Here is a 15,821-nt window from a genome sequence, read left to right on the forward strand (position 1 = left end):
GCCCGGCTGCGTGTTGCGTCCCTGCTGAATAGGAATGAACATCGACAGGCTAAAGTGGTAATAAAGTTATTTTCAGGCTTGACAGCCTGCGCAGTGAGGATTTGAGAAGGGGTCTCTATGCTTGTAACTATCCCCTGTCTAATCAGTTGAATTTTGGAAATAAATGATTGTTGCTGTAAATGTTGCGTGAAAGAGAATCAGGGTTGTGCGTGTGTATGTGTGTATGTGTGTATGTGTGCGTGGGATGTTAATTGATGAGAGTTATAGAGAGCTGCTAGTAGCACAGGGGGGATCATTACCGCTGGAGTGGAACAACTGCATTCACGGCTGTTTGCCATGTCTCATACACATTTACACTCACACTCACTGTCACACTGCAACAGCAGTCAAAAGGAACACCACTCTGGCTCTCTATTGTACATCCTTTTGTCATATAGTACAAATGCTCAGTCACACAAAAAGAGTCAGGTAGGGTAATTATAACACCCTAATTCCATGATCACTCTTCTGAAAACACCAACCGACTATCAAATGTCATTCTTTTTTTTTTTTCCTCCAAATCATAGGCTTTTGTAAATTGCAAGATTTATTTTGGGTTGGCATGATAGGGAAAAACAAACAATTATCCCAAAGGCATTTCCCATTTTTGAGACAATTTGTGGAAAAAGAGGGGGGAAAAGGCGCACAGCCACTTTGGGTTAAAGGATTTAGGTCACGCTTTAACTGACTGGCTGACATCAAAACAGTGAGACAGAAATCCTGGAGTGGACTCTGAAGTAGAATCCTACTCCTGAATGATTGACACTTGAGAGACTGACACTGAATGAGGGGCGGGCGTCTTGCTAGTCAACTTGCCGCCCTGACCTATATTTTCATACCCTGCCTCTGTGTGTGTGTGTGTGTGTGTGTATGTGCGTGCATGTATATATGTGTGTGTGTGTGTGTGTGTGTGTGTGTGTGTGTGTGTGTGTGTGTGCCTTTGGAAGAGGAAGAGGTGTCTTTGTCTTGGCTTTCTGTGCATGCTTCTATTTCTACACCTATATGTGGGTGTATATAAAGGCACACGTGCATGTAACTGTGTTTGTACGTTTGTGGTTGTGTGTCTGCCTAAATAAGAGTGTGTACATGCATGTTTGTGACTTTGTAAGTTCCTTTGATTTTATATAGGAATGTGTCTCTCCTTGTGTTCGGGGGTGCATAAATACATACTTGAGACTGTGCGGGTGTTTGTGTGTGTTTCGGTGCACCAGGGACGAGAGTGTGTAAGCAAAATCAGTGTGTGTTTATGCTTTCTGTCAGTGTGAGGCAGAGTCTTCCTCTCTCAAGCTGATGGCACATTACTTCAGTTTAGGAGCCGCTGTCACTTTAGTAGCAGCATAGACAGGTGAAACTCCACAGACTGCGGCCATTCTTTTTCTGACACACACGAACACACACACACACTCAAATACAATTTTATAAAGTACAGTAGTATGACGCCTACTGCACATTCAGAATTTTCCAGTGTTTTTATGAATACAAAAACATTTTTATGAAATTACATGAAATATTGTTTAAAAATGAAAATTCAAAATACTCAATTATTTTTAAAATTAAATGTGTTATAATTACCTTTTTAGAGCAAATAGAAAATAACAAATTAGTAAAAAAGGTCTCCCTTTAAATATCATAAGAACACCTCTTTTGTATTTTAAAAAAAATTAAATGCGGTTTTTGACAGCAACAGCAAGTACACACACACATACGGAGTTGTACCTCCAGTAGCCAGGGTTTGAGTTTGCGGTCCAGGATGATGTCAAAGCCCAGGACCTCAAAGCAGACGCTGTCGCTCCCTGGTGGCTGGCCGGGGCGACACATGCGGTAGGCGTGCAGTACATGAGGCTCAGCCACTATTAACGTCTTCACAACCAGCTCCTGGCAGGGCATACACGAACACAAAGAGAGAGAGAGAGCGAGAATCACCAAGCTGAACCGACACAAAGAAAGAATAAAAATCTCACTTTTTTATTTAGTCAGTTTCATTCATCCTTAAAAGCCACAGGCTGGAATTTTTAGTTCCTGATTAAAGGTCTTAAACTGAAAATGGTACAATTACAAGTCCAACTTTAATTGCAGGTTGCAACTGCAGACTAATAACAGTACCTTTAGATTTAGAACTAGACTCAATGGAGTAATAATAAGTAAACAATTGAGCAATCATGACACATAGACCTGTAACCTACAGACCGTCTAAACAGAGGTAGTTCGACACAATCAATGACAATTTTCCTGTGCTTTAAGACATTCTGGCAGTTTGAAAGCCAAGGAGATACACAAAGTGTTACTGGCACAGAATCTTTTGAATTTCACTCACACACAGACTTATTCCAACGTTGGTGGTGGTCCATCTGTGTGGCTAGTGGCTCCCAATCTGTGTGCATGTGCATGTTTGCACTTATGTTTGCTGGCTGCTACCTGCCTGCCTACTCCCACTGTGCAACTGGGGTAAACATACTCACTCTGACACACATACTCTGCACAAAGCTTCCCACCAGTCAAGCCCCACACAGTGCTGCTGGCCTGCAGTGTGCCCAGACCAGTCTGACTGCTGGGTGCAGGAGAGGGGTACGGTGGTCTGGCCCTGGCCTGATAAGGCGGCAGCCCCCCGCCACCCTTTTCTATCTGTCTGTCGCTCACACACCTACCTCCATCTGTCCATCCATCCCCCCGTCCGAACCACAGGCTTCACAGTACAAACACCTGCTCCCACTACCTCTGTTGTTGCCCTAAGTCCCCTGCACTGGCTGGTGTGTATGTGTTTGCGTGTCTTTGTCCCTCCCCCCATCAACTCATTCCTTATCCCGAGCCCCCAGCATTGGCTACTGCCTAGCACTTTGCATGTGTGTACATGTATGCACGTGTGCCTGTCTTTTGTTAGCTTTGAGCTTAAATTGTTTTATAAGCCTCTAAAAAATTTTTATCCTTGTATTTTTTTAAATTTCACTTGCATACATTTGTACATTAATTCAACTATTGTGCATGCAGGTAAAATTTATTCATTTAATCTCTGTTTTAATAGCATCTTTCACTTGTGAAACAATGGTGCTTATAGTGAGGTCTTTTCCTGATGGGGGTTCCTTGGTTCAGTTGATATTGTAGTATCACTGACAATATGGAGAATATATAGTACCAGTCAAAAGTCTGGACACACTTTCTCATTCAAGTGAATGAGAAGGTACATACAGATAGTAATGCGTATAATGCTTCTCTGTTAAGGCAAGAACTCGTTGCCTTTATGTAAGCATTTATGTGTCAAATTTTTCTGCAATCCACTAAAGTGATTTATTATTTGGTCAATATAAATATATGCATGAGAATTCTTCAAAGCTATTTTCTGAAACCCTGCATTTTAATTGATAACTGTATTAACTGTAGGACAAAGATGATCACTTAGGATATTTTATTTTTCCAAGTGGCATAAAAATTCTTACTTTTTTTTGTTTCCGAGTAGATCTAATGGATCAGAAAAGGATCACTAATGGCCCTCAAATGAGTACCATACCAATTGACCAAGTGTAACTATTTCATACTGACCAGCAAACTAAGAGGAACAGACATGTCTTTAGTCTTTGGCAAGGCCACGCATTTAAACTACAAGCTACAATTGCTGCCCAACTATATTTTTTATTCGAATTTTTTTGCAAGAGTGTGTGTGTATTAGCAAATATAAAATCCATAACTAACCCATTTGTAGTCAGAAACTGCTCTCAAAATTACACCCATATAAAAAAGCTGCAGATTTGCTGGTCAAACCCTGGATACTCTGCCCCTCATCAATAATACTGCAATATGAAATAGATGCCAGTATTTCACATGAAAAAAAAAAAAACATGACATTCTTAAACCCCACAGACAATCTTTCTGGCAAACGAACTGTCTGACTCTTACTCTGACCGTGACTGTTGGCAAAAAGAGTCAGGGCAGCTCGCTATGTCTGTACGGGAACAAAATGTAAAAGGAGAGATGAAAAACGAAGGAGAGAGGAGAGTGAGCAGAGAGCAGAGAGCATAAATACAGAGTTGAAACAAAGCACGGTGTGTGAGTGCGAACTGACAGCACTAACACCAAAGTGGGGCAACTTCGGAAGAAAGGGCAGAAAAAAAGCCAAGAGAGCAAAGGAAGAGAGCAGTCTGGCTAAGTCAGAGGGTGACGCTTTGGTGTGTCACAGAGGGACAGGACAGATGAGAGAGAAAGAATCAGAAGTGAAGGAAAGGAAGGGGAAATTTTAACGCAGTGACAAAATGGAGCACACAGAGAGATTGTACAACATGGATAAGAGAGGACTAAGAACGAGGAAATGTTACTTAATTTAACCCATCGGGTAAAGCACGGGCCACATTACCTTGTCTTAAATGCCGCTTTGTTAAACAGAAACATAAAAAAGAGAAATCTGATTGAAAGAAGAAATAAAAGATTGCCTTGAGCAGAGTATAATAACCAATGAGATTTGATTTTGTGGTTGCATGCTGGTAGCACAGAGACAGAGAACAAGCACTGAGGGACTATACAACCCAAATGACTAAAGACAGAGGGACTAAAAGTCAAGGTCAAGAAGAATGAAACAGAAAAGAACAGCACCAGGGCTAAAGAAATGGGTATAAATGAGTAACTCAGAGTAGTAAGAGTAAGACAAAAGGGCACACAACAGTGTGTTGTAAGTAAGAAGAACAAATCAGCTTCAGGAAGTAAAAGAATCATCCAAACAGACATTGATAAAAGAAAATGAACAAGGTAAAGGTGTTTTATGAGCTGGGAGTAGTGCCAGATAGGAAGAGCTCACCCTCAAGGAATGATGTTTTCACCAAGCTCTTCCAGAAGTTAAACAAAGCTCTGAAGCTCACTGAATTACTGTCATAACAAATCATATCAAACCTTTACTGGTCCACTTGTGTTTTGTGTGCAGGCGTGTGTTGGTTAGTTGGTTAGTGTGTATATGTGAGTATTCGCTTACAGATTACACTTGCGGATGTATGCATGTGTTGTTTGCATTTGTGGTGTATTTGTTATCATACCCAACATCCTTTCTTTGGTGGAAGCACACATCTGTTGTGATATGTCTGCATGTAACTGTGTATCTGTGTTTGCATGTGTTTGGGTAGACTACCCACGTACAGAGACATCTCCCCAAAATTTGGCCACGTCGTAGTCGTTGGTGCGGAGGAACTCTGTGAACCAACTGATGGATCTCTTGCTGCCTTTGTCCACGGTCTCATCTCGCTCAAAGTTCTCGTTGTGTTTGTTGACTGAGTAGTTGGTCAGATGCATGTAGAGCTGGCTCTGTGAAGACAAGCATTAGACATTAGCATGTTGACTAACAATTTTACTAACTTTATTTAATTTTACAGCAGTGCAACAACTTTATGAGATAGCTCTTACATGGAAACAGATCTAAAAGGACGATTTTAGATACTAAATGCACTGGACACATTACTACTGTCATATGAATGATAACAAAATAAGCCTTGCCCTTTTCTTTAATATTGAAAAATAGAGTACATCTAATAACAATTCGATTATATGTGGTCAAAATGAGTGAAAGGTTTTTGGCGTACTTGTAAATGACCTTCTTTATAAGTTCTGACCATAGTAAAAATCCAATGTCATAGCAATCGCAGATCATATTATCACCAGATGGCATGTTTTGATCGTTGTTGCATAAAAAATATTCTTTTCTTCTTTCTCCTAGATTCCTTTATTAACTAAGTTGATGAAGAAATTAAGCTTTTTTTCCACATACTTCATACTCCCAGATGCATCCATACCATAATACAAATAACTACTAATAACTTCACTGAAGCATGGGAGAGGGCAGTGCAACACCAAATACAACGAAATGTAATTTTCATACATAGTGTACATATTGTATATTGTACCTAAATAGCTATGGTACCTATGATGTAGCTCTTAACTTTAATTATACCTTCATCAGTGGTGATAATCATCACAGATAACAACATACTTAAGGGTGTTTCGTGCTTTTATCCCTACAGAGCACATACCTACAATGTAATGTAAAACATTTTCTCCAAAGTAATATGGTTAGACAAGAATAAAAGGCAAAAGCAAAAGCATCACAAACTGCCCCCTTGGCAACAACTAAAGGAGGTAAGAAATGGTGCAGTAAAAAAAATAAAGAACAGCTTGCTGTGCTGTACGGGAATTATCAACGTTGTATTTTAAAATGTTTCTCAGGCGATGCTCTTGTGGGAATGACGGATAATGAGTCAACAGCAGAGCAAGTTTACAATCATACATCACTAAACTCTCAAGCATTCAGTGATAAGAGGAGTCAGAGCGCTAGTGCACCACAGTTCCCACAGTGCATGGCTAAAATGCATCATCGAGTGGTTGACTATTACTAGCCATTGTGTAAACCCTGTTGTATCCCCCCTCTTTAAACACTATCTCTCACAGTTGAAGACAATACATCCTTGTCCTTAGCCTACAAGGTAATAACGCTGTGACCGCAGGCCACTCCAGCTCCTGATGGCTGTCTGGAAGCCACTCTCTGTGGGATTGAACATCCATCTCCATGGCATGACTCACTCCATCATGTGTCACAGACTGGGTAAGACAATACACACTTGTGTCACAGGAGGGGTGCGGCGTGTCTATGTGTGTGTGTGTGTAGATAAGCATCATGCTTGATAGGAAGCTGTTGTGTTTGTGTGTGTTTGTGTGTGTGTGTTTGTGTATACATCCCATCATCAGCAACAGACTGTGCTTCAGCAGGTGCAGAACCTCAAGGCAAATATGAGCGGCTTGATATTACAGGGGACATCTGGCATGTGGACATTTACGCTCAGCTGTGTGCATACAGTATGCCTGCACATTCTGTGTGTGTGTGTGTTTGTGTGTGTGTGAGGGTGGAGGTGTTGAGCAATACAGCCTTGCAGTTTTCTGCATTTGGACATCGTTTAACCGTGTGCATGAGAACATGTTTTTGTGATCATATGGAAGTTATAGTCTTTCCTAACTCCGTCCTCCTGTGTATTAGTGTATCTTATTTTCATTATGTTGAGTTGTACATGCCCGTGACTCCAGTTCAAGGGAGTGCATGGCAAACACATTGTTCTGTGTATGTACTTCTATCTCATCTGTCTTTCTGACTCACCTAACTGGCCATACACTAAGTACTGTTTGTATTTTCGAACAGAAATCATTTGTATATACATTTACAGCTCATCAAACTGGCCTTGTGCACAGATAGTACACAGACAAAGATGCATGTATTGTTATTAGCTACAAGGTATGTGTATATGGCCATGTGTGTCTGACTCACCAGGTTGGCCTCGCTGGGTGCGTGGTACTTCTCAGTACCCATGCGCACCAGGCCGTCGTTGTAGAGGAAAATGCGAAGCGGATCACAGGAAGTGACAAGGATGTAGATGCGCAGATCAAACTTGTAGCCCTCCATCAGGAAGGGTTTGTCCAGGTACTCCTGAACGATAAAGTGCTCCTGGGCTGGCAGCTTCTCACAGTTACGGATAAGCGAGATCCTGGATAGACAGAAACTTTATTAATCCTCAGGGGGGAAATTGGGGTGTCGTCAGCAGCATAATAAAATATGGCATGGGAAAGACAAAAAAGATAATTAAAAAAATGATAGATGAGAGCACAGCAGGGACCGTGAACATGACTGATGACATTGGCACTGTCTTATATACATGTTGAGCAAAAAATTGAGCCAAACAGTATACAGATTTTATAAGTTTCAGCACATTATTTCATTTCATTCAATGTCATTGAGGAACATTGAGAACATATTTCTGATATTTCTGGGGTACCACATCTAGCTATTCTGGTGATACTTTCAATCTTTACATCCCAAGATTGACTTTGCCCTGCTTCTGTTTTTTTTTAAAGCAATGGGTAATAAGCATAACGTTCTAAATGAGCAATAGATGCAGTTGGAGGGAGAAGATATGTTCTTACTGTGCATGGTATGAGTCTAATTTACATTAAAGTCGTTTAGCCCTTAAGAGCGAAAGGGTCAGAGATATGGTGCCCTGATGGTATTCATGTGACCTTGCACTGCTACAAAGCGTTCACTGAAAACATATGTAAATGAGTGCACTCAGCATGCCTCAGGTCTAGTTTGAGCAGGACAAGCTGTTTGGCTCTGTGGGGCATAGGATTTTCCAAAAATTTTGTTACTCTGTTCATTACCTAGCCCTATAAACAAAACAGTTGAAAAATAAATGTACAAAAAACAGACAGGTACAACACAAATGCTGGTTTGTCTGAGCAAAACTCTGCAAGCATCTGGAGAACATTGTAATTTTCTAAAGCCAAACTCCACTCTGTCTGAATGGCACAGTGCATCAAATGCTGTTGCAGGGTCTTTCAGCTGTGTGTGGGTTAATAGGAGCAGACATTGCGCTTCGATTCAACCTCCCCTCTAATTCATTTGCTTTGGTCTCATGTCACTGGCACTCAGGCCTTATAGTACGCAGACCATTGCTAGCTGTACTCAAGAATGAGCTGTCTTAGTCTGTGCGCATCCATGTGACTGTGCACGCGAGAGTGAGGGGCAACGTTTTCAAAACTTTTTTGCGTGTGAGAGTGTGTATGCCTGTCCATATGTATGTGGGTGTAAGTATGTGTGTGTAGGGAGGGTGAGGGGTCGTTGTTAAACAATCTCCCACTATGTACAAGCAACGCGACTGACCTATATCACCATCACTCATAGTTAAGGCGGACTTTTCCTAAATTGGTTGCATGCACAGTCTGGAAGGCTCCATTCTACGCATGCAAGCAGAGACACCACACACACAAACACAATATTTGGTCAAGATGTAAAGACTTGATTGTTCAAAAAGTACAGTTAGAACTATTGAGATATTGTGGCACCAAGCCACCAGAGGGCAAACATTGCTCTGCTTTGTGGCTTGGTGTAATCACAGCCAGAACTTACAGTATGCCGGGAACAGTGCAGTCTATGTTGTTATAATTTAGCCAAATAATTCACCAGTTCAGTTAGCTCTAATGAGGCACAAACATGGAAGCGTTGTTGCTGAGCTTCTAGGGAAGCTTTATTTACCAAAAATCCAAGAGGAGATATGAGAATCTAGGTCAGGTGTTGGCTTTCAGATTATGATGAAGGTCTTAGTTCAGAGTTCTTCCCTTCAGATAAAACCTTCCCAGCTAGATCTGCTTGAGCATGATGTTGTTGTTACTCTGGGTTTATCAGTCACTCCTCAGCACCACTTGCTCTTGCCAACTGAGACTGCTGTATTATAGGGCAGCACTTCATTGGGCTGCTTATCACTGCACTTGAACAGAAAAGAACAGGGAGAAGTTGATGGGATCCTGACCGACGATGTGAGGGGGCCTCCTAACAGGCAGACAGCAAGCTGAATGATGAGGACAGGGTTAACAGTGTTAGTTAGTCGAGGAGGAGTAGCTGAGGAGAAGACGACATGATTGATGAGCTGGGGTGTCAGATAATCACGGCCCACTCTCCCCTGCCTATTTAATTTGGCACCAGAGGGGATCTCACCTTTTTAAGCCCCGCACGCGCTTTTATTTTGCTTCCCTTATAACAAGCTGCGCTTCAGACAAAAACAATAACTTCATTTAGTTGGCCGACGGAAAAATAAATTACAGGGGGTAGATATAACTTAATTTCCTGCCGCGTCACACCATGCAAAAAAATAGAGAAAAATCTAATCTTGTGAGCCACCCGCCGTTGAGTGGTCGAGCTAAACTCATCATCTTTCATATTCTTAATGTATTGCAATAATTCAGCGTTTGCTGCCTTTTATTGTTTAATAAATAAGGGCTTAGTGCAGCATGGAGTTATAAGTAATGCTCACATTATACCAGAAAGGACAAATTCAAAGAGAATTAGAGGGAGAGGTGAAGCACGCTGAGCTATTTGTACTTCAATATCCCCATCTATTGGTGCCAGTGATGAATGCAATCCAAACTATTTCTTCTTACATGCACTTGAGGGATAATATTTTTTCAAAGAATAAAAAGTCAAAAAGAATGCTTAAAAATTGTTTTGTAATCTGAGCAGTTTCAGCATCAGCTATGTGCAATGTGCAAAGCAAAAACAAATTTCTTTTCAGAAGACAGCATATTTTGGCCAAATCATAATATTCACTGTTTGGCCTGTCTTTTGTCTCATATTTTATCTTATGAAACAGTCGAGGTTTTTTGCCACCCAAACAATCAGTGTTTGGGTGACAAAAAAGCCTAAATGTCCCTTTCCCCAGGGAGCTTCCTAACTTCCATTAACTCATCTTGGTAATGAGATGTAATCCCTCCAGCGTGTCTTGGCTCTGCCCAAGGGTCTATTTCCAATCAGTGCATCCTTTAAACACCTCCAAAGGGAGGCAGCCAGGAGAATTAAGGTGACCAAACCAACTGGATTATTTTAAAGCAAAAGGAGCCTCAAAATCAATACCAAAGTCCTCTATCAAACAGAGTGAGGCTCCCCACACTCATCCAGGTATATTATGTTCAGTTGTGTTGATGGTGACAGAGGGGAGTTGATTTAACTCTTTGGTCACTTTTAAGACTGTAGTTGTGATGTTGAGTTGGACTACATATTCTTCTGGCGTGTTTCTTAATTTTTATTTTGATTTACACAAATTGGGGTGAATATTAGTAACACCTCTCAATATAATGCCAAGAAAAGAACACTATGAGCTCAAAAATAACTTGAGTTGTATCAACACTTCTCTGACTTCATCAACAAAAACAAAAGCTGCTTTGAATGCTGGGATTTTGCTTTTTTATGGGCATACCTAATAAACTGGTAAGTCTAAGGAGTTAACGTCACGCTTGCTTGCACTTCAGGACAAATTGTATTTGGTGCTGATTCTCTAAATACTTCATGTCTTCAACTGTCAGAGTAGTGAAAACATACCATGGAAATGTGATATCACAACCTGAGATGGGCTCTTACCCCATGGGACTAAAAGTATGAAATATGCATTCAGTACCACAGCTTGTCCATCTTTTGATAAAGAGATGCTATTGAGAGACAGAGTTCCCTGCAGCTGCCATCTTGGTCCATTTTCTACTCTGACTGGTCACTGCTGATGGTGCCTCATAAAGGAATCCAATAATCACATGCAGAGACCTTCAGGGAAGGAACTACAGTAACTGCCAGGGACCATGTGTGTATGCATGTGTGTGTCCACTGGTAGCGATAACCTCTGATTTATGGTGAGTGTGACCATCGAGGACAATGAGGCCAACAATGAGATTCACCACACCCTCTCAGCTCAAATACTCAATCTGGTCCCAGCCATAATGCTATTTCCATAGACCCCCATGTCAGGGTCACAAACCTCTCGTTGGCTTGTTTTGTTGTGTTTGTCCTCTATTTGTTTTACTTCTAATTTCCTCTTTCACTCACTCACTCTCTTCCTTTTTATCCTCTCCTTTAAGTTGTTCTCTCCTTCACCCTCTTGTCCCGGCCCCCTGTCAGTCTTATAGTCAGTGTGTTAGATTGCTCTAAGGCACTTGCTAGCTTCTGACCTACCCGTGACCCATGGCTCCGTTGGCAGGTTTGACAATAAAGGTCTTCTGCTTGCGTTTCCTGCGTAGCTCCTTGACATAGTTCTGAAACTGAGTGTACTCGGCGGGGAAGATCCAAGTTTTGGGTATGAAGCTGTACTCTTGAGGCTGGCACTTGATCATTCTGGAACAAAGAGTGTGTGTGAGATTAAAGTGATTAAATTCAAGAAACACCTTGTTCTTCTTTCCTAACAACAACATTTTATACTTTTAGATGAATTTGTACTTTTTCCTGTGCTTTTCCAGCAGTAACATTATTAGTTGCATTTTGTATTTCAAAAGATGCAATTTGTGCTTTTATAGCAGTGTCTTATACTTATCTTGCTTTAAATGGTGGAGTACTACAAGTACCCAATTCTAACTTCTCAGAGTGCCAGCTGGCTCAACACTTAGCTTTGAAACGCTCTTGTTTTATGCACATCTACAACCCGAACAAAGAGAGACAAAAAACTTACTTGGACATGTTTCTTGCTAGGCAGTCTTTGCGGCAAATTTCACCCATACCAGGGAAATGGTTAATTCTCTGCAGAGGGACAGGCAGACATAATAATGTTGTTAGGGCCATTACGCTACTCAATTCCACCCCCACCCCTTCATAAAAATGAGCACATTAAAGGCAGCAACCTGAAGTGAGCTTACAATGTTCTGACATTTATGCCCAATTACGGACTCAAAACAAAAAGGTGACGCTGAGACCTTTCTCAACCCTTATTTAGTTTACCATGTTTTTTTATACTTTAAAGGTTGGGGAGGGAAGAGGCAAGAAAAAAAAAGATCAATCTCAACTCTGAGGGGCCGAGGTAATTGGTTCTGCATCGCAAGCTCCTGCAGTGACAGTTGAATGAATTGCTTTGAATATGCCGAAAGGGGGGTTGGGGGGGTAAAGGAAAAACTCTGGGTTTTCTGTATTCTTTGACCAAATGATCCTGAACAGGGGCGTTAATTAGGCTCGTATGAACTGAAACTTGACAGCAAACTCTCACAGTACATCACTAAAAGGAAAAAAGGGAAAAAAAATTAAAAGAGAGAGAGAGGAGGAGGGGAAAAAACAAGAACGCAGAGTGTAAAAGGGATCCGTGATTATTATCCAAACGAGACAGACGTAATTAGGGATTCGGAAGAGATTGCACAATTATGCCAATGCCGCGAGACGGTGTGGCTTGTGAGGGGAAATCAAAACCAATTGTTGAGGGACTTCTACTTTTCTTCTGAGAAATTATCTTATGAAACACCACAGCAAGCGAAGAAGCAAGTGAAAACAATTGACGGCAAATCACCAGTACTGTGTGAAGCATTAGCCACATCGCTACACGTTAAGCTGTTACAGTATTTGTAATATCAGTCTACTTAGCTGAACTCTTGCTGCCCCTATCTTAACAAGCCATACTCTTTCTGACTAGCTTGTGATTTAATCGATCATTAGTGCCCAGTCTAATCAAATAAGCACTCAGTAAGATGGATGGCTAACGCTTGGAGCTGAGGGGGAGCAGCCAAGTTCACTCAGCAGGACAGGGAGGTCAAACAGAGGTAAGATCACTCTCAGACTGGTACACAGAACTCAGAGCAACCCTTGTTGTTTAGGCCTGTCTTATCAACATCACTAGTGACATCTGAAACCTGCCTCCCCACCCCCTGCTGCTCACAACTTGTCAGTCTACCTGTCAATCATCCATCTGTCTCTGTGAAAGCTCTGTTGTTCCCTCTCATTCTGTCCACCCTTCTTTCTTATTTGCTGTCTCTCTCTTACCTCCCACAGTCTGAGGAAAAGCAGATGGACAGATTCAGAGTGTTCCGCACACCATCATCTTTTTCCTTTCCTTTCATTTTATTCAGATATTTACTATATTTCCACTGACCATTCATCTGTGCCAAACTTTTCTCCTCACTTTTTTCCTGTACCTATTCTTTTACCTCTACTTACCACTGGTCAAAAAACGTATTATAAGGCAGGATGGTGTGTTACGACCCCACAGGCCCAAGGTCGGGTGCAGGGTTTGGGAGTCCACACCACATTATACAGAAACTGATTAGATTCAGCTTCATCATTCTGCAGCTTCATGGTCTGAAGCAACCTGAGCCAAGCTGTTCTTGGAAACCGTTTCATTTCTGTAAAGTGTGTGAACATATAATACTTTCTGTTCTGTTTTAATTTATACTAACAGTGTGGAACAAATTGATACAAATTGCCTTATCTAGTTTTGATTTATATATCTTATTACTGGATACTTCTAAACACAACATGCAAAATGGTATCTTGCACATTGATCACATTTAGTTTTTTAGAGTTAAATAACAAATGACAGTAATTTATAATCTCATTTCCCCCTCCTAGTCTCCTCAGGAATACAGCTGGAAATGGTTCTGCTCTACTCTTAAGTTTTTATATACAAAAAGTTGTGTTGTCCGTTATTTGAAAGTTTGAGAACATGATAACCTGACAGATAAGGTTAACTACAATCATTTATAAAATTTCACACATATGTTTATTGACAAGTGTCAATAAAAAATAAGTAATGTTTTCTAATTTCTCAACAAACCTCTTCATGTGCATGTAGCATGTGCTTATTGCTGTCCTGGGATATCTGGTGACAGGTGAATTTACGCTCCATTTTTTTTCTTATTATAAAATTTGACATAATATATACAACATGTATAAGTGTGAATAAATATTTTGTTACAGTTCAGATTTAAACATACTACAGTGCACACTTTTAGAAGCTTTGGAGCAGGTTTGTTCTCCTTACAAGAGTGTAAAAAACGTATCTAGAAATGCTTTGTGCTGTAATAAGTTCTAAGCATCTGCAGGAAATTGTGTCATGTTTATCCAACTCTAAGCGAAGGAGTATTTGAAGCAAGGGATTCATCTTTCTTTGAAGGAAAATCATTTAGATAAAATTCTCTAAGCAGGGGAAGGTTAAAGTAGATGTCGTGTTCTTTCATCCTTTAAATCTCTTTCTTCTGGGGCACTGCACTGTTTCATTTCAAAGAGATCTCTTTCACCTTTTCTCTTAGGAATCCCTGGGGAAAATCCTACCTTACCTTACCTGCTAGTGATATGCATTAGTGCAGACAGGTTATTTGGTTTCACATTTTGTTTACCAGTGTAAAGTCAGCTAAACACATAGCACATGATCTTTTCAGAAGTGTTCCTACAGACATTTAATTTCCAAACTGACTGGGAGTTCACCTGGGAGTTGATCAGTATCATAGTCTTTAGCTGTTGCCCACTGAGCACCTTTATTGGAGCATAAAGGTTAAGATCCAGATTTTCCTGTTCAGTGCAGCAATTGGATGTGACACCCTTATCTTCATAAGCTCTCTTCTCTAACCTCTAGGCTAGTGCCCCCAACCAAGGTGTGCTGACTTAACATGGTAGTCATGCAGTGTACCTGATAATTCCTGAGCTCAGCAATTTTCTCATGCTGCACGGCCGAGTCGTTCCAGATGAGGTTGGCAGTTTCGTCATCATCCCGGGTCTTGATAAAGTCCATCTCGTTGATGACTATACGAACTGGGTGGAAAACAATCACATAAGATTTATATTCCATTAATAGAATGAGCAATTCAGTCATTTAAATCAACTTTTTTTTTTTAGACTTAACAATCCAAGAGGACTTGTGTGGCCATATAAATGATGGCAAAGCAACTTACTGATATTGATGCAAAATGAGAACAAGATGTGATTTGGATCCACAAATCAAATATTTCTACTTAACAGATCAATGTTTCACTCAAACATTTTGCAGGCTTAAATTTTGTCTTTGCATACATTAAGAGAGAATGAGTCCTGGAGATTATAGATCAAAAAGCTCACAGCAATATTTACCATTCGTGGAATGGTTGCAGAGCAGCCAATCGTAATGCCTCTCTTCAAAAAGATAAATTAATTGTCTGTAATGCATTCAAATCCCAATGGAAACCCCATAGCATGAGAGATAGGTGGCAAGCCCATTTGGACATTAATCCAACAATGATTCATTATTCAGTGAGTAATGAAAAATTCATATGCCCTAACGAAACGAGGTATTAATTAATTTCTTGAAAGCCTTCACAAACCTGAAGAAGGCTTGCCTAATGTTGCATGATGGCACTTGAATAGGAAAAAGATGTTTCCGATGTGACTTCATCAATCTGTTAACAAGAGGTTGACTGGACTATCTGGAACAGGGAGGGTTTACATCACAGCAGGCCCATGCTTACAGTTACCAGTAGGGTCTTTGAGTACAAAGCTATAATCAATCCTCTCT

General features: G+C 40.7%; 1 protein-coding gene across 4 annotated transcripts in view; it reads right to left on the reverse strand.

The window, feature by feature from the left end:
• Positions 1-15,821, reverse strand: part of ttll7 (tubulin tyrosine ligase-like family, member 7) — a 75,786-nt gene that overhangs the window by 51,479 nt on the left and 8,486 nt on the right. For all 4 annotated transcript variants that reach the window (XR_010929264.1, XM_067596835.1, XM_067596834.1 and 1 more), the window contains 6 exons: positions 14,964-15,085; positions 12,030-12,097; positions 11,540-11,698; positions 7,322-7,538; positions 5,152-5,316; positions 1,756-1,914 (listed from right to left, as the gene is read on the reverse strand). Coding sequence is in view for 3 of the 4 variants with exons in the window: in XM_067596835.1 (XP_067452936.1) it covers positions 1,756-1,914; positions 5,152-5,316; positions 7,322-7,538; positions 11,540-11,698; positions 12,030-12,097; positions 14,964-15,085 (890 nt within the window). In the remaining variant the exon portion in view is untranslated. The remainder of the gene's footprint in view (positions 1-1,755; positions 1,915-5,151; positions 5,317-7,321; positions 7,539-11,539; positions 11,699-12,029; positions 12,098-14,963; positions 15,086-15,821) is intronic.

Source organism: Thunnus thynnus, chromosome 8, assembly GCF_963924715.1.
Source record: "Thunnus thynnus chromosome 8, fThuThy2.1, whole genome shotgun sequence".
In the NCBI taxonomy this organism is placed as follows: Eukaryota; Metazoa; Chordata; class Actinopteri; order Scombriformes; family Scombridae; genus Thunnus; species Thunnus thynnus.